Source organism: Limanda limanda, chromosome 14 (assembly GCF_963576545.1).
Source record: "Limanda limanda chromosome 14, fLimLim1.1, whole genome shotgun sequence".
Classification (NCBI taxonomy): Eukaryota; Metazoa; Chordata; class Actinopteri; order Pleuronectiformes; family Pleuronectidae; genus Limanda; species Limanda limanda.
In genome coordinates this window covers 7,914,367-7,937,905 of record NC_083649.1, presented here as the reverse complement: position 1 = coordinate 7,937,905, position 23,539 = coordinate 7,914,367, and the positions used below count along the sequence as shown (strand labels likewise).

At 40.7% G+C, this 23,539-nt stretch overlaps 1 protein-coding gene and 3 non-coding genes across 6 annotated transcripts; all 4 read right to left on the bottom strand.

Annotated features, from left to right (window-relative positions):
• Nucleotides 1-143: 143 nt before the first annotated feature.
• Nucleotides 144-217, bottom strand: trnak-cuu (transfer RNA lysine (anticodon CUU)). Its single transcript has one exon. It is a non-coding gene; the product is annotated as a tRNA-Lys (tRNA).
• Nucleotides 218-1,661: 1,444 nt separating this feature from the next.
• On the bottom strand, nt 1,662-1,735 carry trnak-cuu (transfer RNA lysine (anticodon CUU)). Its single transcript has one exon. It is a non-coding gene; the product is annotated as a tRNA-Lys (tRNA).
• Nucleotides 1,736-2,029: 294 nt separating this feature from the next.
• trnak-cuu (transfer RNA lysine (anticodon CUU)) lies at nt 2,030-2,103 on the bottom strand. Its single transcript has one exon. It is a non-coding gene; the product is annotated as a tRNA-Lys (tRNA).
• Nucleotides 2,104-12,534: 10,431 nt separating this feature from the next.
• mettl27 (methyltransferase like 27) lies at nt 12,535-23,501 on the bottom strand. Of its 3 annotated transcripts, none has more exons than XM_061085482.1 (6): nt 23,214-23,501; nt 15,824-15,984; nt 15,518-15,646; nt 15,175-15,310; nt 14,436-14,531; nt 12,535-13,461 (listed from the first exon to the last, which is right to left on the bottom strand). In XM_061085482.1, the coding sequence occupies exons 2-6, from the start codon at nt 15,941-15,943 to the stop codon at nt 13,259-13,261; spliced, it is 684 nt and encodes a 227-aa protein (XP_060941465.1). In that variant the 5' UTR covers nt 15,944-15,984; nt 23,214-23,501; the 3' UTR covers nt 12,535-13,258. The 3 variants fall into 3 exon arrangements, with proteins under 3 accessions (XP_060941465.1, XP_060941466.1, XP_060941467.1); XM_061085483.1 differs by lacking the exons at nt 12,535-13,461; nt 14,436-14,531; nt 15,175-15,310; nt 15,518-15,646; nt 15,824-15,984 and adding exons at nt 18,775-19,594; nt 19,684-19,779; nt 20,402-20,537; nt 20,725-20,853; nt 21,285-21,435; XM_061085484.1 differs by lacking the exons at nt 12,535-13,461; nt 14,436-14,531; nt 15,175-15,310; nt 15,518-15,646; nt 15,824-15,984 and adding exons at nt 18,775-19,594; nt 19,684-19,779; nt 20,402-20,537; nt 20,725-20,853; nt 21,285-21,407.
• Between the last annotated feature and the right edge of the window lie 38 nt (nt 23,502-23,539).

The window sequence follows — 23,539 nt, the reverse complement described above, 5'->3', positions numbered from 1 at the left end:
TGAGCTTGCAGGACTACTCAGCATATGTCTTTGTCCACATGAACAAGCACACCCTTACCATGCTCTGGGAAAACGTCCACTGTGTTGCAGTTTTTACTCTTGGCTATGTCATCAGGAAAGAATGCTCCACTTAAAAAGCTCACCGCCCAACGTGGGGCTCGAACCCACGACCCTGAGATTAAGAGTCTCATGCTCTACCGAACTGAGCTAGCCGGGCTTCTATCACAAACTGTTGTTCACAAAAGACACATATTCCATTAAAAATATGAATCTTCAATCAGCAGAAACTCTTATCCCAAACATAATTTTTCCGTAAAATCTTTAGCCCACAACTTAGCCAGCAGGATCACTTAGCATACGTCTTTGGCCACATGAACAAGCAAACCATACCAGGCTATCAGAAGACGTCCAATCTGTTGCAGTTTCTAGTCTTGGCATTGCTATGGCATTATAATAGAGTTAAATTCTAAACAACTGTACTTGTTCAGAGGGGGGGGCAAATATGATCCACCTAAAAACTTCACCGCCCAACGTGGGGCTCGAAACAACGACCCCGAGATTAAGAGTCTCATGCTCTACCGAACTGAGCTAGCCGGGGTTCAATCACAAAAAAAGTTGTTCCCAAAAGACACATATTCCATTAGAAATATCAATCTTCAATTAGCCATCCATTAAAATCTGCAACTTTTTTTTGGAGAATTTTATCATTCTATAAAAATAAATATAAGTCTATATTGAATCCTGTAACATCACAAATACACACAAACATTTTTCAAAAAAACAAAGGACAGATCCATCACACAACTACCCCTCTCACAACAGATCTGCGCTTTGTTGTTCTGTGCAAACATATGTCACTTTGCTATTACCTCTGCTGACTCTTTGCTTCTGCTCAATCTGGTTTTCTGGCTAAACAACTGAAATTCTGACTCCCTGGTGGCAAAGGTGGAGCTAATGTAGTCGCTCCTTAATGTTATTGGATCAGAGTTTTTGAACATTATCATTTGTTAACTGTTTAACAGGTTAAAGAATAGTAACCGTTGGCCGTAGACTCAAAGTTGGCATTTCATCTTGTAAAGCTATATGGTTCTTTGTTACCCAACTTAGCCGCCTTTGTCTGCTGTGAGTTTCTAGAGCTGCTGGACATGATGCTGATGAGAGCAGTGGCAGTGAATTAAACAGACATGGGCTGTTGAACCAAACCAATGAGCTGGAAAACATTAATTCCATACATTGATTCTGTCTTTTGTGAATTAAGTTTTTAGTATTTCTTAGTCCATACATCTGTTCTGATGGCACATTTCAATGTGGGCCTTCTCCCGATGACATGTATCCATAAAGTGATTGGGTGACATGGACCATCTTTTAGATCAAGTTGGTTATATTGAAAATGAAGAGACAAGAGACAATACGTATCCCAGGAGATGGCCGGTTTACAGGAAGTTCTATAAACATCTTTAGCCCACAACTTAGCTAGCAGGATCACTTAGCATACGTCTTTGTCCACATGAACAAGCAAATTCATACCAAGCTAACGAAAGACGTCCAATCTGTTGCAGTTTCTACTCTTGGCATTGCTATGGCATTAGAATGGATTTAACTTCTAAATATTTGTATTTGTTCAGAGGGGGGGGCAAATATGATCCACCTAAAAACTTGCTCGCCCAACGTGGGGCTCGAACCCACGACCCTGAGATTAAGAGTCTCATGCTCTACCGAACTGAGCTAGCCGGGCCACTTTCATCAGAAAGATCACACAAGATAAGAAAGTTGTTCGCACAGGACACATTTTTAGATATGTGTGTCTGTCTTTCATCAACAGAAAATCTTAACCCAAACATAGTTTTGCCCTTAACATCTTTGACCACATGTTGCGGTAGCTGAGCTAGCAGGACTACTCAGCACATGTCTTTGTCAACATGAACAAGCACACCCTTACCATGCTCTGGGAAAATGTCCAATGTGTTGCAGTTTTTACTCTTGGCGTTGCTATGTCATCAGGAAAGAATGCTCCACTTAAAAAGCTCACCGCCCAACGTGGGGCTCGAACCCACGACCCTGAGATTAAGAGTCTCATGCTCTACCGAACTGAGCTAGCCGGGCTTCTTGGAAATGCAGAAATGCGCACATTACAAATTTCCAGTTATAAATATCCATCATCAACCAAAAGAAAATCATTACCCAAACAATTCTAGAAAGACCTTGTACAAAATCACTATGCTTACTAGACAAATTGATTCTTAGATGGCATCAGTAAACATGTGATGAACTGAAATTGCGATTCCTCATCATCTCCTGGTGTAACAGTTTCCTGTCCGATTGATCCATCGCCAAATCAACACTGTCACCTCATGTTGATGAGCTGCATTACAGAAAAAGAGGACTCAACCTTCACATGCAGAAGGCTTCCCATACAGATGAGAATCGATCTACTAATATTTGTTAAATAGAACACAGAGAGAGACAGAGAGAGAGAGAGAGAGAGAGAGAGAGAGAGAGAGAGAGAGAGAGAGAGAGAGAGAGAGAGAGAGAGAGAGAGAGAGAGAGAGAGAGAGAGCAAATATTTACCAAGTTTGGTGAAGTTGGTTAATTCCGAACATGCCCTGAGGGCTTCTATCAAAGAGTGACCTGCAGTTCACAGATACTATAAAGTTTTTTGAGAAATTGATGTTGGGGAGGGACTAGAAAAACAGGAGTGGCCACACATAAATTCACAAACACAAACAAACACACTCACGCACACAAGTTGGATCAATATCTTGTTTGACATCGCCGTCACCTTCACCAGATCTGCGGAGCAAAGCAAAAACGCTGTGTGACACTCTGATCTTTGAGAGGTGACAGCGACTGTGATCACGAGCTTATGGAGGAAAATTGTCAAAAATGTCACAAAATATGATGCAATAGCAAAGTGTTTGTTCGAAAAGACAGGAAACTAATGCAAAGGATCAGACAAACTCATATGTGTGTGTGTGTGTGTGTGTGTGTGTGTGATTCCATTGTTTTCCGTCATTTGATATTTAATTGTCGCATCCTCTTTGTCCTCTGCAATGTTTTAATGACAGAATCAGTGCCACCAGCTGCTTATCTCAACACTCTCAACTCAAAACATTTGCATAATTGTATGTAGCAGTTGGTGGTCCTTATTTGCATTTTCTTCTGACCATTCTCAGAAACCGCTGTTGTAAACCTGCCACATTGAGAAGGAGCGATGCCTCTAGAAGAAGACACCCCATGTGGCGCCACGGGATGAAAGTCTAACATATGGGAACAACTTTTACAGCGACTTCTTCTCCATGGTGTGGACCCACAGACGCACGGCACACTCTTCAGGTTCCAGCTACAAACAAGTGGGAATCATGTTTGATTCCATGTCTGTGAACTTGCAGTCTTTCACATGCAGTGAATGGGAAGCTGCCAGTGCTCCGTGTTTCTCCAGATGGTTAATGGGACTAGTTTCAGGGAAATATATTGAGAGGCTTCGGAGAAGAAGAAGAAGAAGAAGAAGAAGAAGAAGAAGAAGAAGAAGAAGAAGAAGAAGAAGAAGAAGAAGAAGAAGAAGAAGAAGAAGAAGAAGAAGAAGAAGAAGAAGAAGACCTGTGATTGGAGTCAAACATGTGACTCCCTGACCACTTTAAAAAATACTGGTGTTGCCTGAACCCAGTTTTAGTTACACATCACGAGGAGCAGAGTCAAAGTGACAGAACATATCTGAGATATCTGACATCACAAAGGCATGAACCCTCACGACAGTACAACTGCAGCTGTGACCATCTCCTGAATTCTCCTCATCACCATGAAAGTGTCCCGACATTTACAAATTTATTGCGAAAATATAATAATTGCAAACTTAATCCCATTCACTTCAATTCCACTACTGAGTCAAACAAAAACTTTTGGTTATGATATATTTCAACAGCGTAATGGATAAACCGTGTTTTGGAAGACAAATCCTCTGTAACAGAATAAAGCCCACACAGAATACCTGTATTGCAGAATGATTGGATTTTGAAAGGCTGATTGGCTTGATTCAATTTGTGCGGGGGGGTTGCCCAGACGGCTGCTGTGCTGCGGCCGACACCGATGGTGACTGATCACAAAGAAAGGCATTTTTACAACACAGTGTCTCGAGGCACAGGCCCGTTTGAAGCATGGGGGGAAAAAGTTGGGCTTTAATGTGTGTGGGCCTGTGTGTGCGTGTGTGTGTGTGCGGGCCTGCGTGTGTGTGTATTTGTGTGTGTAATGCTTGTGTGTGTGTGTGTGCAGTAGCCCGGCTCTCAGCGCTTTTTTCCCTCCCAAGTGCTGCATGGATTTGCATCTCATTGACAAAGTTACTCGGCGACAGAAGCCACTTTCTTTTGCGAGTTTGCACCAAAAAGCCTCGGTAACGACCCGTTTGAACCAAAATAAAAGCATCTCTTCCCCGGTTATTCTCACTGCGTCAAGTCAAGTGGAAAGAATAAACTGTGATAGATGAAGTTCTCATTTTCCTGGCTGGTTTGTCCCTTCTGAGGCAGCACAGTGTTTGCAACAAAAGAAGTAGCCATAAATAGATCTCTCTCTCCACAATGACAGAAGCATATGGATAAAACACAAACACACAGCCACACACACTTTTAAAATAAAAGCTCTGGAATATGTCAGACTGCATCTGTCACCTCTTCCATGCAGTCAACTGTGGCCAGATGTTAACAGATTAGAGAGGCCCTGACCTTGGCAGGTGGACTAATGGTTTCACATACAGATACACAGGTACAGTTTATACAGGGTGAGCACACACACCCTTAAACATGTGTGTGTGTGTGTGTGCTTGACACGGATTGGACTGCATGGGTATACACGTCTAAAGTGGCAACCATCTTCGGCTCAGCGGCTGATCAGTCATTGATTGATCAATCAACATCAGTCCATTCATCCATTATCTATATTGTTTTTTACTGTAAAGGTCAAGGAGCTGAGCTGTAGCCAATCCCAGCTGATATTGGACGAGAGGCGAGCTACAGCCTGGACAGGTCGTCAGCCCACCACAGGGTCCACATACAGACACAAACAACCATTCACACCCACATTCACATCACTGGTGAATTTAGAGTGTCTGATTGACCTCCCCCCTATATGTTTGTCCTTGGACTGTGGGAGGAAGGTGGAGCAGTTGCAGAAAAGTCACTAAGGCAAGAGTAGAACATGTAAACTCCACACCCGGGACAAGCTGGAGGTGGAACCAGGAACATTTTTTGGGGGATCAGCAACATCTCAAAATTATACCATCAAACTGAATAGAGTTGTTCTGCAGCAGAGCACGGCTGCACACATAGTTTGGTCTCAGGGTAACTTCTAAGGGAGATCATTCTAAACTTGGTCCGTCACCTTCAATTCATCACATGAAATACTAAATGTCTGTTTAGTATTTAGTTTTCACAGATTACCACAGAAACGTTAAGGAGGGCAGTGATCTTCTTGATCTAGTTTGCCAGTTGAAACTGAGTTTGATAACTTTATGGAATTTAAAGGCTAAACATGAACTTACATACAGATCATTCTGAGAACACATCTGAATCAGCTGCTCCTACAGTGCACACCCGCTGAGAACTGGCCTTCCAGCATGTGTCAGGTCGAATGCTGCAAAACAAGAATGAATGAAATCATTTCAGTAATGAGGAACTTGTGTTGCATTCTCTGGATGGTGTACAGGTTACATCATGCATTAAAGTAAAGTAAAGAGGTTTAAAGAAAACGTGTCTTTCTGGGCGGCACAGTGGACAAGTGGTTGGCAAAATTTTCATGTTTCCCTTGTGTCTGTTAGGGGTTTTGTCCAGGTACTCCAGTTCTCTCCCAGAGACCAAAGTCATGCATCTTAGGTGAATTGGTGTAAACATTAACGTGGATTGTTGTTGTTGGCCCTGCGATGTGCTGGTGACCTGTCCAGCCTGTATTCTGCTCCTCGCCAAATTTCAACTGGGATTGGCTCCACTCCCCCTGCATGCTTCAAAGGATAAGCAGTATAGAGGATGGTTGGTCTTTCTTTCCCACCACACATGGATGAGAAGTTCATGTAGTAAGTGTGGAGCTGGAGCAAGAAAAGCTAAAACAAATCTAACAAAGCAAAACAGCAAACCTCCTGGAGGCTTCCCAGTTAGGGTACAGTAACCAGTGCTTTGCTGAGCGATGGGACAAACTGCAGTTCCAGGATGTTACACCACAATAAAGTCATGAATTGTTTTGGCATTGCTGTGTTTAATTCTGTCAGGCTCCATGTCCCAGTGATTTTGTGAAGTGGTTTCCATGTAGAGAGAAGCTCTCATTGTGTATTCCCACTCACTGAACTGAAACACAACTGAACGGGGGATATTACCCATGATCCCCGGCTTCCTGAACCATAACAGCTGCAGCTGTAACAAATCCACCAAACTCTATTTAGAATTCGTCACATCTTAAAAGTTTCCTTTCCTTGCTGAATATTAGAGATTGAATATGTCAGTTACATAGAGCCAGAACAGACATTCAGGGTGAGGAGTGGGAATGAAAGAGGGATCATTGTCTCTTGAAAATGTATTTTTCAAAATGTGTGGATCCCTGTAGCACTGAGGTATTTACCCAGACCTAGATATGATTTGTGAGTGGATATATCTTATGAGCCATGAATCAGTCAACATTTATGTCATCATCATTGTGGAAGAAGAATGATGTTTTTCTTCCTCCTTATTTAGGAGATAAACATGACAAAGTGAAGTTATACGTTTACAGTTTTAGGGGATTTTGGTTCTCGATTTATTTCGACCAGAAATAAACACAAAGGAAACACAAAATAAAAGTCAGAGATTAAGTATGAGACATTTTGGTGAAATATTGGTCAAACAACCTTAACTGGATGTTCATGAATAAGGACAAGTCTGCCGAGGCCTTTTTCTTTTGTTCTTTAAAGCAAAGCCCAATTGCTGTAAGAGTAGATCACAGGATTATATTCATCTCTGTCTCAGTTTCTCTCTCAGACATTCATTCATTCCTTGCCAAGTTCACCAGAGTGATACCAAGCAGGGAACAGTTAGCCATGAAAGGATCAATATCTCAGAAGAAGTAATACATTGTGTCGATCCCCAGGTACCAGGTACTTGGCTTCTTCCCAAGACACAATTCTGTAGGAATAAAAATGTCCTCGTCCGGTGTAGTGTAAACGCAAATATATTGAGACCCCTTATTTTAGTGGATGACAACCCCTGACACCCCACTGTTCCTCCTCCACATGCCGTGCACTCATGGAAAGAATTGGGTTTGCATTCTTGCTTTTTGCTGAGATGAGGCCTCCAGCATCCAATTATTTCACTCCTTTAAATGCATTCACAGCAAAAACCCCGTTTCAAATGCCTATTCTCTCTTTCTCTGGGTGTATGATGTGAATTCATGTCAGTGCGGACACGGTTGCAATTCTCAATTTCTGAATGTACCCCTGCCCCGTCTATATTACACTAATCTGTGAGCCAGATGCCATGGGGACGGATCACAGCGGAAACAGGTGGGAGAAACTCTCTCTCAGTTTCCTGATTTAAACAGGTAGCAAACTCATCTCCTGGCGGAAAGGATTTTGCTGAATAATACTCTCCTAATTCTGATACTCCTGTGGCTGCTGGACATCCCGCTGCGATGAGTCCCCGTGAGGGAAGCCCCCCACCCCACCCCCTTTTTACTTATCTCCCGCACCCCTCTTTTGTATGTTATAATAATCTCGGCTGAGCGGCTCCATCATTGCCACTAAGACAGTTAATGCAGGAGAAAGGCCCTTTAAGTGATTCTGTAAGTGGGGGAAGCGTTTCTCACCCATTCTGCTTCCTCTGCCTCTGTCCTTCTTTTTATTTATATTTACTGCACCACTGCTTCTCTTTGCTTTGCGTCTGCTAATGTGTTAGTGTTTAGACCTTCCATTAGCCTGCTGCATTCATATTAAAAAAAGTCCAGACAATATCAGCCAATCACTGCAGCGAGGTGAACATAGATGTGAGGTATGATGGTAGTTTTCTGAACAGGGCTTTGCAATTAGAAAGAAACCGATGCTCATTGTGTCTCTTAGAACAGACCAACAAATCATCCAGGAAGCAGTGGTGAGCATAGCAGCCATCAGGAGTGATAAACCTCCGTGCCGAGGTCCAAACAGAATGAAATCATATCTGTGAATTACATCCCTACAGTCAAGAAGTGGTCGGAAAGCTGATTCAACAATCCTGCTCCAACATATCAAAGAGAATTCGATCTTCTGGTGCTCTCACTTTGGTTTGATGTAGGTTCCCCCTGCAGGTATCTTATGCCTCGGCCCTCAGAGTCCCTTGAAACGGTGCTGTACAGTTGAGATAAGCAGATTTTTTTTGCAAAATAAAGAAAAATATGCATGAAATATGTTTTTAAGGGTCAGTTTAAGATTAATAAGAGAATGTTGCAATGCATATGAGGAGATATGCAGTTTGTCAATGACTGACGGAACAAGATCAACAACACAGTCTCGTCCATTGTAACTGGGATTAAACCAGACTGGATTACCAAACCAGTAAGGAGCATTATTTCTAAACGCTCTGCTGCTTCCTATTAGTTATCAGTTAGCAGCATTACACAAAAACTACTGGAAGGATTACCGTGAAATTGAGTGTAAGTGTGTGGTGTGGATCAGGGAAAAACCCATTACATGTTTGTGCGGCTCTGGATAAATGCTTCTAAACATGGCGAGATAGGGCACCAACCTTGGCACTCTCGGAGCACCCTTTTAGTTCCCAGCTGTGTTTGTCTGTTTGTTATTCAGCAGAACCACACAAAAACAAACCAATTATCAAATTATCAGGGGGGGTCTGCCGTGACCTGTGGAAGAGCCCATTGGATTTTGGATGGATCCTGATAAAGAGGCATGAGGCACCTGTTTTCAGCACCTTTACCATGACCTGCATGACTGAGAATCTCCACAGACAGGTCGTTAGATTCTCCTCTTTTGTGCACAGGGTCCATGTGGAACAAACACTGTGAACTATACCTGGTGAGATAGAGAGGTTGAACAAACACGTGATGTGTTGAACAAACACGTGATGTGTGCAGATACTGCACTTCTTGACACGGATGGCCGGTAGTGCTCCCTGCAGAATGGATGGCAGAACGGTTGCGTTGCTGCAGCCATGCTCGGACTCTTAGGGGTAAGATAACTTTGTTCGTTTTGCAGATGATGAAACTGTGGCCTGGGCATCGTCTCATCATTGTTTCCCAGGACGTGATGGAGGGGGGGAAGTGCAGTGGCTAATGGAGAGCACATTACAACAGGTGCATGTGGTGTGCAGATGATGGATGGGCTGAACAAATCAGGCCACAGAAGAGGAAACAAAGATGGTGCTGTGAGGACCAAGCTTCTTACAGGGAGCCATTAACATCTGGATGGGCAAGTGGACGGTCAAAACTGAAGAGCCTCCTGTGCTGCTACCTGGGGGGGTAACTGCAGCAGGGTTTTTTACTTTTCACAGATTTCCGACTTGGTTTTGCCCAAAGGCTGAATCAATTATTCAGGGTGTGCAGAGCGCCACGTTGCTGCAGCCATACGTTGGCGTTTTGGGGTGAGACAACCCACAGTGGGGGGGGCACAGCCGCCTTGTGTGATGAATCATTGGCCTTGGAACTTCCTCTGCGTTGACTGAATTAAAGCTGCGAATTAATTATTCAGCTTTGGGGGACAATAATACCTAATTACACTCTATCACTGGTGAGAGAAAAAGAGGTGCAATTAGTTCATCTCAGCTCATCTTGTTACTGCACTTCAAGGAATTCATTTCGCAGCAGTACAGCTTAGAAATTATAAAACCATAACCATTGCGTTTTAAATTTTTATATCATTACTGTGTCTCGATTCCTTTCCTTTTCTCCTTATTGGACGGATCTAGACGGACAACCTGCCGTCAAGAGGAAAAAAAAATGGATGTTGCAACTGTAGTTAAATTGATGACATGAACAATATAAGTCAAAGAGAGACATTTAAAGTGTGAAAACTGTAAATCAGTAACATCCACATCAAGAGAAGAGTCTTTGGCCCAAACCGAAATATCACAGCAGCTGTTGGATGGATTGCCACGAAATATTGGACGGACTCTCCCGTTTCCCAGATGATGGGTCATTATAATTCGTCTGCCAAAGTGCGGCCTCAAGAGATACTCAGAAATACAAAGTGTGCAAAGCTGAAAGAGCAAAAAATGTGTGTGGAAAATACCTGAAAGCAGGGTATTGAAAGTCTGCGGGCAAAAAAGAAAGTAGAGCCCAGTTTTTCCACTTCAGTGACACCCACACAACTCCAGAGCCCCTCTTCCTCCATTTGTTCCACGCTCGTGCTCCGAGGTAGCTTTGTATTCCAGATTGTTTTGGCCACGTCTGCACATCATAAAAACAAAGAACTACCCCCCGGAGCAGGAGCAAAAGGAATTTTCTTCAGAACTTAATTTTAATCCTGCGGTGGAAACGCAGAGGTTCCTTGTTCCTGGGGAAAGCTGCTGCAGTGGAAATGCAGCTATTGTCACCTGCACTGTGCAGCTGTGCATGTGTTACTACAATTTATCACTTGTGCTGAGTAAACACCCATGTGTCAAACTGGTTATCTGACACCTACCAAATCTGTCAAGGTTGTTTGTTGTAAAACCACTGAAGACACATATTAATCTTTAATGGTCTTACAACTATGTCCAGAATAGATAGAATAGAAAGCCATTGACATTGACATTGACATTGACACAGTAAAATGACATACAAATATAATACTATATAATATAGTACTCTCACAAACACAAACCTCATGTAAATACAACTTGACAACAAAAGTGTCCTCATTAGACACAGACACCCTCAGTATTCAGAGTCACTATTTCCTAGGCTATTCTTATATTTTTTTTTTATCAGAACATGACCAACTATAGGACCAATCAAATCAGAACATGCCCAACCAAGTTGTGCTCCAGCTGTCATGTTACCTGCTTTGGCTCCAGCCCTGGACCTCAAACCACATCTAGCACCGCAGGTACTTCACCATCACCAGTAAAATGTGAGGAGAGGCTGTTTGCTGCTCGGCTTGCTGTGCTGGATATTCCAGCCACATCCTATTCGCAGCAGGAGTAACAGAGCACAGTGGTTCATAAAACAGTCTCCTAACTCGACTGGAGATGCTAATGAGCAAACCTGGTCGTGTTTCACAAGCTGTGTGGAGGAATTTTTATTTCTACTCGATCGGGGAGTCCCGGAATGATCATTGCCTGCCCAGGTGTCACAGAAGGAGGTTTTATCACCAGCTGCAGCCGCACTGTGAACTGATGCAACCCCTTCTTTTACGGCTTCACCTGTTCCGTGTGTTGATCACATTATTCCTTCCTTCTGCTGAGACAAGCAGAGAGAAGAAGTCAGCTGAATATCTGATGAAACTGAAGAATGGTGGCTGCTCATGTGGTCCATAAATTAAGAAAAACATCCTAGGATGTAGACTGTATATCTTACTCTTAACCCATCATGATGCACAGTGTTTTTTTGGTGTCAATATCTCTATATATTGTTAATTGTCGTACAGAGATTATGTGATACTCAATGCAAATTGAGTATGCAAGGACAATGGATGCAAGGACGATCTACCCAGTGGATATAACTAGAGCATTGGAGCGTCATCTTCAAAGAGTCTTTACCAGAAAAACCCAAGAACGTTCACAGGGAAACAGGGAGAAGCAAGTTAGAAGCGTCCAGCTGCTGAATCTGGAGTTTCTGAAACTTATTTTATAGCTTCTGAAGACTAACTTTGTTCATCCCTCGTTTACGTTTACATCTTACATCGTTTGTTATTTTGATTGTTAGCACGATTAAGCAGAAACTAGTCAACCTTTTTTCATGACATTTTGTTTGAGAGGTGGGACGCGACCCCATGAGGAAGACATACAATTTTGGTGCAGCTATTGATCAGGGAACGAATACAGGAATGTTTTTAATTATGTTTGAACACTGCGAGATTGGGTCGACTTATCAGAGAATAATTGATGGATCTTGATGAAAAACCAAACTCTTTTAAGGGACTGATATTATTAATGATTTGCTGCAGATCCAAAATAAATATATCTGAATCCAGTGAATTTAAATGTGTTTTCATAAGGGGACTACTGGCCCTTCTTCGGCGGAGGTATACACTCTATTGAGTCCCATTTTAGTTTTATTTATAAAAAGTTAAAGATGTTTATTTCACCTTTTTAGCCTGTTTATGTGCTGCTGCATATTTACATCAAAATATTTTATCACGTCTTAAAACAATAAAACCCTGAAAATGACAAAAGCGGCTTCCACTGAAAATGCTTTGTTGACGTGACACCTGTATAAATGTCGACACTTTAAAATAGAATATAATAATGTAAAAATAGCTTTAAATAAAAACAAGCAGGCTATGATTTAAGTGACACTTAACCTGAATCTCTGTGCATGATTCTTATTCACAATCATTAACCAGCCCAGTTTGTTTGATTAATGCGCTGCAGATATTAAGACATTAAAGACACAGCGTACACATAAATTATATTTTCATTTATTACACATGTCCAAGCAATTGATTTCCATTAGTAAGACTTCTCTGCATATCTGCAAACACCAGTTTTACTGCAACAAGCTCATTCGGGTAACATGGATATTGTTAAGCATAACAACTGAGACAAAACTACTGGAAGCTCCTTTCTGGGGCAACATGCTCGTTCTCTGAGATGTATGGCTGCACGTTTGTAGATTACATTATCTTGGCCATTCTCTTTTTTATTAAACCGCAGTGTCTACGTGCAAAGACCTATTATGGTAATAAGACAAAGGAGGTAATTTGAAGGCTGGAGTCAGACACTGTGCCTTGGTTTAACACCTAGTTAATTGAGCTCACTGGTATATTACACATGACGGACAATCTTAATAACGTTTCTGATATACGTGGGGTCATTTCAAAATCACTTTGCTCAGTACGATTCTGAACCAGACCAGCTACAACATCGTTAGTGTCCTGTCCACCTCTCTCATAGAGAGTTTGAGCTGGTGATGCAGGAATAAGCTACATTATGGGAAATCCTGATGAAAAATATGTTTAAAGGATAATAATCATGAACTTTTACATTCTCAGGTTTGGGTATGAAATTTGCAACACTTCTTTTTGGTGAAATTCATTATTTCATTATTGGAGTATTTAGTATTTTTTTGAGTAATTTCATTTTGTACTTGGCTGTTAAGAACTCATGTTTTGCTGGGTACTGTGTCAGATTTTCTTATAGAGGTTCACAACACCGGGTATGTAGCGCCCCTCCTTCTCTGACACAGACCTCTCCCAGTCTTTCACCTCAATCACTTCCACACAAATCCACAGCCCCTCTTCTTCCATCTGCTTCAGCTCGCGGTCCAGGGCACCTTTGTATTCCAGATTGTCAATGTTGCTTCTGACTGTCATGCAAACGTAGCCACCTAGTGGACACAGGCGACAGTGAGGCGGTGCTGTTGAAGGATTAAAACTCAACAGGAGATACTGACTATGGTTGCAAAGGGGCGGAAAGTTTCCGGTAAATTTCCGGAAACTTTCCGGAAACCTTCCATGGGAAGTTAAACTCGGGAATTTTGGGAATAAGCAAATTAAACGCTGAGCAATAAAAACATCAATCAAACCTCTATTTCAAAGATGTATGGAATGCAGCACACGCTGCACGTTGAGTTTCAACCCTCCACTGTGCATTCTTCCATCACATGCACAGATAATTCCCAGCATCCTTCACTCTACAGCAGGGCTATTGAGGCCTGCTGTAGTGTGCAGGACTAGTCAGGTAAGTTTCGATGATATTACTGGGGAAAATATATTAGCATGCTGACTGAGGATTGTTCATCTGTTCATCTAGCCTATTTCCATTCATTTATCCATCAATTGTAAAATATGTTTACAGACGATTCCAATTGTTTGGCTAACTATTTATATCTCTGGCATTGCATTAGTGTGTTTTTACAAACTTTTTTCTCATCTTATTCTACAGAACAATGCCACGTACACTATCTCATGTGTGGAGACATTTCACCCCATCCAGAAGGAAACGCTGTGTACATTAGCAAATACTGTGCAAAGACCTATGTTAAGAATGACACGACAATGCAGAAGCATATTAAGTCAAGTGCCCAAAGTTTCCTTAGGGCTCAAATCAGCCTATGACACAACAAAATGTTTATATTTATGTATGTATATGACAAGGTAAATACAGTTAGTATAAATTACCCACAACATTTCCAGTTTATTCCCATTAATTCGCGTTAATTCCCGTATATTCCCGTATATTCCTGTATATTCCCGTATATTCCTGTATATTCCCCTATATTCCCATGGAAAGTTTCCAAATTTGAATATTCCCGGAATTTTGCAACCCTAATACTGACACAACAAAAAACAAAAATCTCACCTGGTTTAGTGGCTTTGCAGAGATCTCTGACCGTAGCCACGGGGACGCTACCACGACACAGCGCTCCAACGATCACAACCGCATCAAATGAATCCGCTGGACGAGGAGCAGCGAAGCAGAAGAAGAGTTCATTTAGAGATAAACATATTTAAAATGTTATGTCTTTATCTACTGATAATGCTAAAGACTGATATTAAATATGGGTTTTTCCCCCAAGACAACTGAAGTCGATAACATAGACTCAATAATGAAACAACCACAACTTTCAACAGTGATTAAAATGCAACATACATACTAAACAGAGATAATATTCATCTGACCTTTGAACTGTTCTAGATTATCAGCTGACGACTAAGGGGGACAGAGCTTTTGACATAAGAGCTCCGAGGCTCTGCAGCACCCTGCCCAATAAACTACGGCAGGCTGGGACAGGAGCTTCCTTTAAATCAAAGCTCAATTTTATCATACTGCATTTTCCCTATTTTACCTAATTATAGGTTTCTTTATTGCACTGGGAGGCCATGCTTATGTTCTTTTATAACTGAGTTTTTGTAAATTTTCCAGTATTTGTACTTGCATGTATTGGTCAAGCACTTTGTAACTATCGTTTGAGAAGTGCTATGAAAATAAAGATATAATAATAATAACAACACACTACAAAAACTGGATGAAACCACCTTTTCCTGTACTGAATCACAGGGCTCAACGAACCATGTGGATTAATGCACCATTGAATTACCCCAGTGGACCGGCAGTGGCTCGTCGCCCAGCAGTGACTGCTTCAGCTCCTGGTACAAACCAATCCCTCTGGCCAACTCCAGCATCGCCTCGTTTCCATCAACACCCACAAATCGTCCAAATCCATGTTTCTTCAACTGTAAGACAGAGGCTGCTAGTTATTTGGTCACACAGGTCAATTGAACATGGAAACTGAAACAAATTACAACAAGACAGAAAGGGTCTGAAATAAAAGTTTTGATCTGAACAGTTAAATTACAAAAAAAGACAATGATGCCCTTGTCGAATATCGTATAATGTATGTCTGTGTCAAGACTAGTTTGTTCTCAGTCTAGTGAGTTTACCTGCTTGGCCACTAGTCCTGTCCCACAGGCCACATCCAACAAGACGGCTTTTTCCCGGTCACCGCTGAAATGCTTGGAGATGCTGTTTGCTGCGAGGGTCGGTGCACGGTATTCAAGAACAGCCACATCCTGTAAAGAAATGTGTTTGAATTAAGAACTGAGGCTTTGAGTGCACAGGAGAAAAGTAAACATGATGTACATTGATATTTTGGACGGAAGTTCTTTTTTCTCTTAGCCTTGTTTTCAACCATCACCATTGCCAATATTTTGTGCATATCAAATTGTATGTTTCCTCAGTCATCTCACGTTGTCATAGTTCTCTGCCCAGGAGCTGTAGAAGTCGAACTTCTGTCTGTATGTAGCGCTTTCTTGAACGGATATGACGACTGCTTTTGCGTCTTCGAATGTGTTGCTGCCAGCCGACATCTTGTAAAACTGTTGTGACGGAAATCTGGAGATGCAAGAGGCTGGAAACAACAAAGTTATCCACGTGTATTTAATAGGGGCTTTCTGCAGAAAGGATCAACACAGGGAGTCACAAGGATCTCAGAGTGAAAATCCTGAACAGTGAAAAGCACAGATGTTATATAGGAGAACAAGGCTGTTTGCCTGAGCCAGTTCAGACTGGTTCTGTAGGGTAGTTTTAGACAGGAACCAAAGGACAGTAAAAAATGATTTACACACCTCCATTGGATTCTTTGGACAGTCAATAAGTAATGGAAAGGTCAAACAGGTATTTAGAAAGGTCATACAGGTTTCAGGTCATACACATTTAAGGTCATGGAGTCTTAGACAGGAATGCAAAAAGTTACTCTTCAACTGTCAAATAGGTTTCAACCACACTTTTATTTTTTCCACTAAACCAAGTCATTTTTCCAATACACTGTTCAACGGACAAAAGAAATAGCAATCGGCAAAATAATCAAGCCTGTTAAGCAGCATCAGCCCGCGGGCTTCCTCCAGGTGGGCTGGTGGGATGCAACATATCGTTAGAAAGCTAAGATTATTCTGATTCAACTGATGTAAACCATTTCAAGATCCGATCACCACAGCCGGTACAATTAACGTCTCAGTCAAGACACTAACTAACTAGTCTTGGTACATTGCCAAAGGTCCGGACGATCCAATCCAACATAATCAGTCCAAAACACACTATTACATCAAAGAATAGCGACAGTCAGCTGTTGCGTAATCTCAGCGCAGCCAGCATCTAGGTGTAAACAACATGAAAGATGTTTATTTGTATACATTTTAAACCATATGACCGGTTTTGCCTCCTTTATATAAAAGTATGATTTTGAGTGTAAAAGTAGCCTTTTTAGCCTAGTTGATTACCATAATTCCAAATGGCCTTTGTGGAAAACGCCTTGACATGCCCTTATGAAAAAATCTGTGAAATATTCATTTTCTGTGGTATTGTTATCAAATTTGAACCACGGCTAGTCAAGGCTTCATGCTAGGGTCCCAGTGAGTTTTCCAGCTCATAAGTCTCAGCTAAAGGCATCTGTTTACCAAAAAATATTCAGGCGGAAATAAAAACCTTCAACTTAACTGTGTTCCAACTGCTATTACTCAATGCCAGTAGCACTTAGAGTTATTCTGACTGTTGGGGGGGGGGGGAAGTTCAGAATGTTACCTTTCAAAAGAGACCAAGATCATGCATGTGCTCTAAATGGTTCAAGAACAGCTTTCAATTTACTTTCGGTATTCCTCAGACAGGCATTTTAGGCGAATCTCACCCGCCTCTTAACAGGCATAGCAATATGACTACAGGTATCAGAATCAGATATCACTTATTAAAGAGTGTACTGTTTGATGGCGAACGAAAATTACAGCTCACTATGTTTCATTCGTCTCCAACTAACAAACTGATCATGTTTTTCAACGACCAGTGATTCGTTTTGTGATGTCATATGTTGCCAAACAACTACGAAGAGATGCAAAGACATATGAAATGAGTTTGGTACGATACAATCTGAACACAGATAGAAAGAAATATTAATCATAAACGCAAAGAGAGCACAAAGAAACTCAAAACGATCACAAAGAGAAGCCGGGACCCAACCACAGAGTCTCAAAATAAGTTCATATTTTAAACAAGAGAAGCAAAGTCATTACCGAAAGGTCTGCACAAATGAAAACAACTCAAATAGATGCAAAACAGCCACAAAAAGACATCAAATGAGTCCAGACATGAAACAAGTAAAAATTAACATCAAAGGAAAGAGAGGAGGAGTAGTGTGATGGAAATCTGGAAATACAAGAGGCTGGAACACCAAATTTGTCTTTGTGTATTTTAATAGAGGCTTTCTCCAAAAAGGATCCACACAGAGAGTCACAGGGATCTCAGGGTGAAGATGCAGGATAGTCAAATGCAAGGATCTTGTAAAAATGTCCTGCCTGATCTACTTTAAAAAATCAAGGCAACTTTTTGCATCAAAATATTAGTTAGTTCAAGCAAGATTGGTCTATGTATGAACTACTTAAGTTTTTCTACACAAGATCTAAAGTTTCCAAGTAAAGTCAGTTTAATTTTCCCAAGTAAGATCACCTAAACTTTGCAAGTAAAGTCGACTTAAATTTACGTTCATAATTACGCTGACTTTACTCAACCAATTACTGTTTTTTACTAGGAAAATTAAGCTGACTTTATTCCAAAAGCTGAGTAGACCCTTCTTGAAAACTCAAGTTATTCAACTAGAAAGATTAAGTTGACTTTACTTGCAAAATGGGCTTTATACTTTGCAAATATTAAACCTGCAAGAGTTAAAAATAGGCACTTGTAAGCTAATAATAGATACCATTAGTATATAGGAAATATAGAACAATATGAATGTGTGAATAAAACCACACAGCCCTGGTTAACTAGTCGTTCAGGGTTTTGAGGTTTTTCAATAAGTTGTAATTGATTACTAATAACTTTGTTGCAATATAGAAAACTACAACAGTTTAGTTTGGCACATGGATGCATCATGAGAGATCCGTCACCCGAGCACACAAACACGTAAAAGAACCTAAACTACATAGGAGCAGTTTGTGCCTCAATTCTTTAAAACTAGTTTAGCATCTTTTTAGTTGTTTCTACTGTAGTGAAAAGTAATTTTTATGACCAAATCTACATTAATATACAACCTGTCCAAATACTTAAGTGACACTTAACCTGAATCTCTGTGCATGATTCTTATTCACAATCATTAACCAGTTGCTTGATTAATGCGCTGCAGATATTAAGACATTAAAGACACAGAGTACACATATATTATATTTTCATTTATTACACATGTCCAAGCAATTGATTTCCATTAGTAAGACTTCTCTGCATATCTGCAAACACCAGTTTCACTGCAAGAAGCTCATTCGGGTAACATGGATATTGTTAAGCATAACAACTGAGACAAAACTACTGGAAGCTCCTTTCTGGGGCAACATGCTTGTTCTCTGAGATGTATGGCTGCACGGTTGCTGATTACATTATCTGGCCATTCTCTTTTTTTAATAAACCGCAGTGTCTACGTGCAAAGACCTATTATGGTAATAAGACAAAGGAGGTAATTTTAAGGTTGGAGTCAGATACTGTGCCTTGGTTTAACACCTAGTTAATTGAGCTCACTTTAGTGTCCTGTCCACCTCTCTCATAGAGAGTTTGTGCTGGTGGTGCAGGAATTAGCTACATTATGGGAAACCCTGATGAAAAATATGTTTAAATGATAATAATCATGAAGTTTCACATTCTCAGGTTTGGGTCTGAAACAAATATATTGTAACACTTCTTTTTGGTGAAATTCATTATTCTATTATTGGAATATTTGGTATCTTTTCGAGTAATTTCATTTCGTACTTGGCTGTTAAGAACTCATGTTTGCTGGGTACTCTGTTAGATTTTCTTATAGAGGTACACAACACCGGGTGAGTAGCGCCCCTCCTTCTCTGTCACAGACCTCTCCCAGTCTTTCACCTCAATCACCTCCACACAAATCCACAGCCCCTCTTCTTCCATCTGCTTCAGCTCGCGGTCCAGGGCGCCTTTGTATTCCAGATTGTCAATGTTGCTTCTGGTCGTCATGCAAACGTAGCCACCTAGTGGACACAGGCGACAGTGTAGCGGTGCTGTTGAATGATTAAAACTCAACAGGAGATACTGACACAACAAAAAACTAAAATCTCACCTGGTTTAGTGGCTTTGCAGAGATCTCTAACCGTAGCCACGGGGGCGTGACCACCACAGAGCGCTCCAACCATCAGAACCGCATCAAATGAATCCGCTGGACGAGGAGCAGCGAAGCAGAAGAAGAGTTCATTAAGAGATAAACATATTTAAAATGTTATGTCTTTATCTACTGATAATGCTAAAGACTCATATTAAATATGGGTTTTCCCCCCAAGACTCATCAACGAAACAACCACAACTTTCAACAGTGATTAAAATGCAACATACATACTAAACAGAGATAATATTCATCTGACCTTTGAACTGTTCCAGATTCTCAGCTGACGACTAAGGGGGACAGAGCTTTTGACATAAGAGCTCCATGGCTCTGCAGCACCCTGCCCAATAAACTACGGCAGGCTGGGACAGGAGCTTCCTTTAAATCAAAGCTCAAATCAGAATTTTATCGTACTGCATTTTCCCTATTTTATCTAATTATAGTTTTCATTATTGCATTGGGAGGCCATGCTTATGTTCTTTTATAACTGAGTTTTTGTAAATTTTCCAGTATTTGCATGTATTGGTCAAGCACTTTGTAACTATCGTTTGAGAAGTGCTATATAAATAAAGATATAATAATAATAACAACACACTACAAAAACTGGATGAAACCACCTTTTCCTGTACTGAATCACAGTGGTCAACGAACCATGTGGATTAATGCACCATTGAATTACCCCAGTGGACCGGCAGTGGCTCGTCTCCCAGCAGTGACTGCTTCAGCTCCTGGTACAAACCAATCCCTCTGGCCAACTCCAGCATCGCCTCGCTTCCATCAACACCCACAAATCGTCCAAATCCATGTTTCTTCAACTTTAAGACAGGGACTGCTAGTTATTTGGTCACACAGGTCAATTTAACATGAAAACTAAAACAAATTACAACAAGGAAGAAAGTTCTGAACAGTTAAAATACAAAAAAGACAATGATTTCCTTGTCTAATTTCATATAATGTATTTCTGTGTCTGAGACTAGTTTGTTCTCAGTCTAGTGAGTTTACCTGCTTGGCCACTAGTCCTGTCCCACAGGCCACATCCAACAAGACGGCTTTTTCCCGGTCACCACTGAAATGCTTGGAGATGCTGTTTGCTGCGAGGGTCGGTGCACGGTATTCAAGAACAGCCACATCCTGTAAAGAAATGTGTTTGAATTATTTAAGATAGATAGATAGATAGATTACTTTATTCATCCCCGAAGGGAAATTAAGTCGTCATAGTAGCAGGTATATTTGAATACAATAAAATACAATTCAATAGAATAAAATAAAAAATATTGAGATAGAAAGAATAAAAACAGAAACACAAGATAAATAGGTAGATAAGGTGCAGTGGCAAGATGATGGTAATAGTACTGATGATATGATGGTAATGTTATTGTTAGACAGTATATAAAAATAGTACAGTATATATAGTACACAGTGCGAGTGCACAGGAGAAAAGTAAACATAATGTACATGGATATTTTTGACGGAAGTTCTTTTTTCTCTTAGCCTTGTTTGCAACCATCACCATTGCCAATATTTTGTGCATATCAAATTGTATGTTTCCTCAGTCATCTCACCTTGTCATAGTTCTCTGCCCAGGAGCTGTAGAAGTCAACATTGAATGTAGCGTTATCATGAGCGGATAAGACGACTGCTTTCACTTCTTCGAATGAGTTGCTGCCAGCCGACATCTTGTAAAACTGTACAACGGACAAAAGAAAGAGCCCGCTGCAAAATAATCAAGTTATATAGCAATATGACAACAGGTAGCAGATTGAGATATCACTTATTAAAGAGTGTACTGTTTTATGGCAAATGAAAATTACAGCTCACTTTGCTTCATTCCTCTCCAACTAACAAACTGATCATGTTTTTCAATGACCAGTGATTCGTTTTGTGATGTCATGTGTTGCTAAACAACTACGAAGAGATGCAAAGACATATGAAATGAGGTTGGTACGATACAATCTGAACACAGATAGAAAGAAAGATTAACCATAAACGCAAAGTGAGCACAAAGAAACTCTAAACGATCACAAAGAGAAGCAGGGAAACAACCACAGAGTCTCAAAATAAGTTCATATTTTAAACAAGAGAAGCAAAGTCATTACCGAAAGGTCTGCACAAATGAAAACAACTCAAATTGATGCAAAACAGCCACAAAAAGACATAAAATGAGTCCAGACATGAAACAAGTAAAAATACACATCGAAGGAAAAAGAGGAGGTGTAGTGTGATAGAAATCTGGAAATGAGTTGTGTATTTAACAAGGGGCTTTCTGCAGAAGGGATCTGGATGAAGATGCATGACAGTCAAATACAAGGATCTCATATAGGAGGACTAAGGCTTGCTCTGTAGGTTGAGAGAGGAATCTAAACACAGGCAACTGATTTACATATGTTTCCTTTGGCGACAAGCAGTCATACATTCAGTTCTTTGGAGAGTAAATAAGTGGTAAAAAGGGTGTGACAGTTTTCAGGTCCTACACAGATCAGACCATAAAACAGTTCAGGTCATAACGTATTTGGACAGGTTGTGCATGTATGAAGATAAAGGTCATAAAACTTACTTTTCAACTACAGTAGAAACAACTAAAAAGATGCAACACAAGTAGAATGAAGGCACAAACTGCTCCTATGTACATTATGTTCTTTTACATGTTTGTGCTCAGGTGACGGATCTCTCACGATGCATCCATGTGCCAAACTAAACTCTTGGGGTTTTCTTTATGTATTAGATTAGATTAGATTAGATTAGATTCAACTTTATTGTCATTGCACAGTACAGGTACATATACAACGAAATGCAGTTTAGCGTCTAACCAGAAGTGCAAAAAAGGCAGTAAAAGTGCAGAGTATTGTGCATATTAAAGTGAAAATGTAAATAAATAAGATCTGAACAGTAGAAATATAAATGGAATATTACAGTATTAACAGGAATTGTATGATATAAGAGCGATGAATACACTATGAGTAGGATAAAAATATAAATATATATAAATATGAATACACTATAGGTGGGGTAATACAGTAGTACAAAAAAAGATTAACAGTAGTGCAAATGTACAAATGTTCCAATGATCAGTGGTTGGAGGAGGGTGTGTGGCAATAAGAAGTATTGTGCATATTGCAACAGAGTTATTAGTAATCAATTACAACTTATTGAAAAACCTCACAGCCCTAAACGACTAGTTAACCAGGGCTGTGGGGTTTTATTCACACATTCATATTTTACTATATTGCTTATGGTATCTATTATTAGCTTACGAGTGCCTATTTTTACCTCTTGCAGGTTTAATATTTGAAATTTCCCCATTGTGGAACTACTAAAGGATTATCTTATATTGTCTTATCTTAAAACAGCATTCAAGCACACAATTAAGACAATTGGCACATGCAGTTTGATCTGATCTTGTCTGAGCTGTCACATGGTTTTGAAATCAACAGGCAGCTGCACGTAAGGCGACAGGAAGCCTCTTGCAGGAGGTGAGCAGTGGTGAGTGTTACCTTCAGGAGCTGAGCTGCTTCTTTCTTCTAGGGAATTCAAAACAAGATGACAGGGAGTCGATGCAGGAAATAAAAGTCCAAAAACTTCCTGCAGACCAGGAAACGTGGATTCAGGCTGCACTGTTCCCTCAGTTCAGACTGACAGGGAACGGATCTGCTTCTTCTGTCTTTCATAGCAACCTGCACTTCTGTCAGACAAGTCCTTTCCTGCAGCTGCTTTCACGGCCATCACACTTTTTATCTTTAATAATATATAAAACTCTTTAAAGAGCAACACGGAGCGTCCAAATTCACGCACATGCGCAGTGGGCCGCGTCCCCGGCTGC

Coding starts and splice junctions, on each gene's coding strand:
- mettl27 (XM_061085482.1), bottom strand. CDS start 15,943: ATGTCGGCTGGCAGCAACACATTCGAAGACGCAAAAGCAGTCGTCATA. Junction 15,647..15,823: donor GGGCAGAGAACTATGACAAC/GTGAGATGACTG, acceptor ATTTCTTTACAG/GATGTGGCTGTTCTTGAATA. Junction 13,462..14,435: donor CTGCAAAGCCACTAAACCAG/GTGAGATTTTTG, acceptor TGTGTCCACTAG/GTGGCTACGTTTGCATGACA.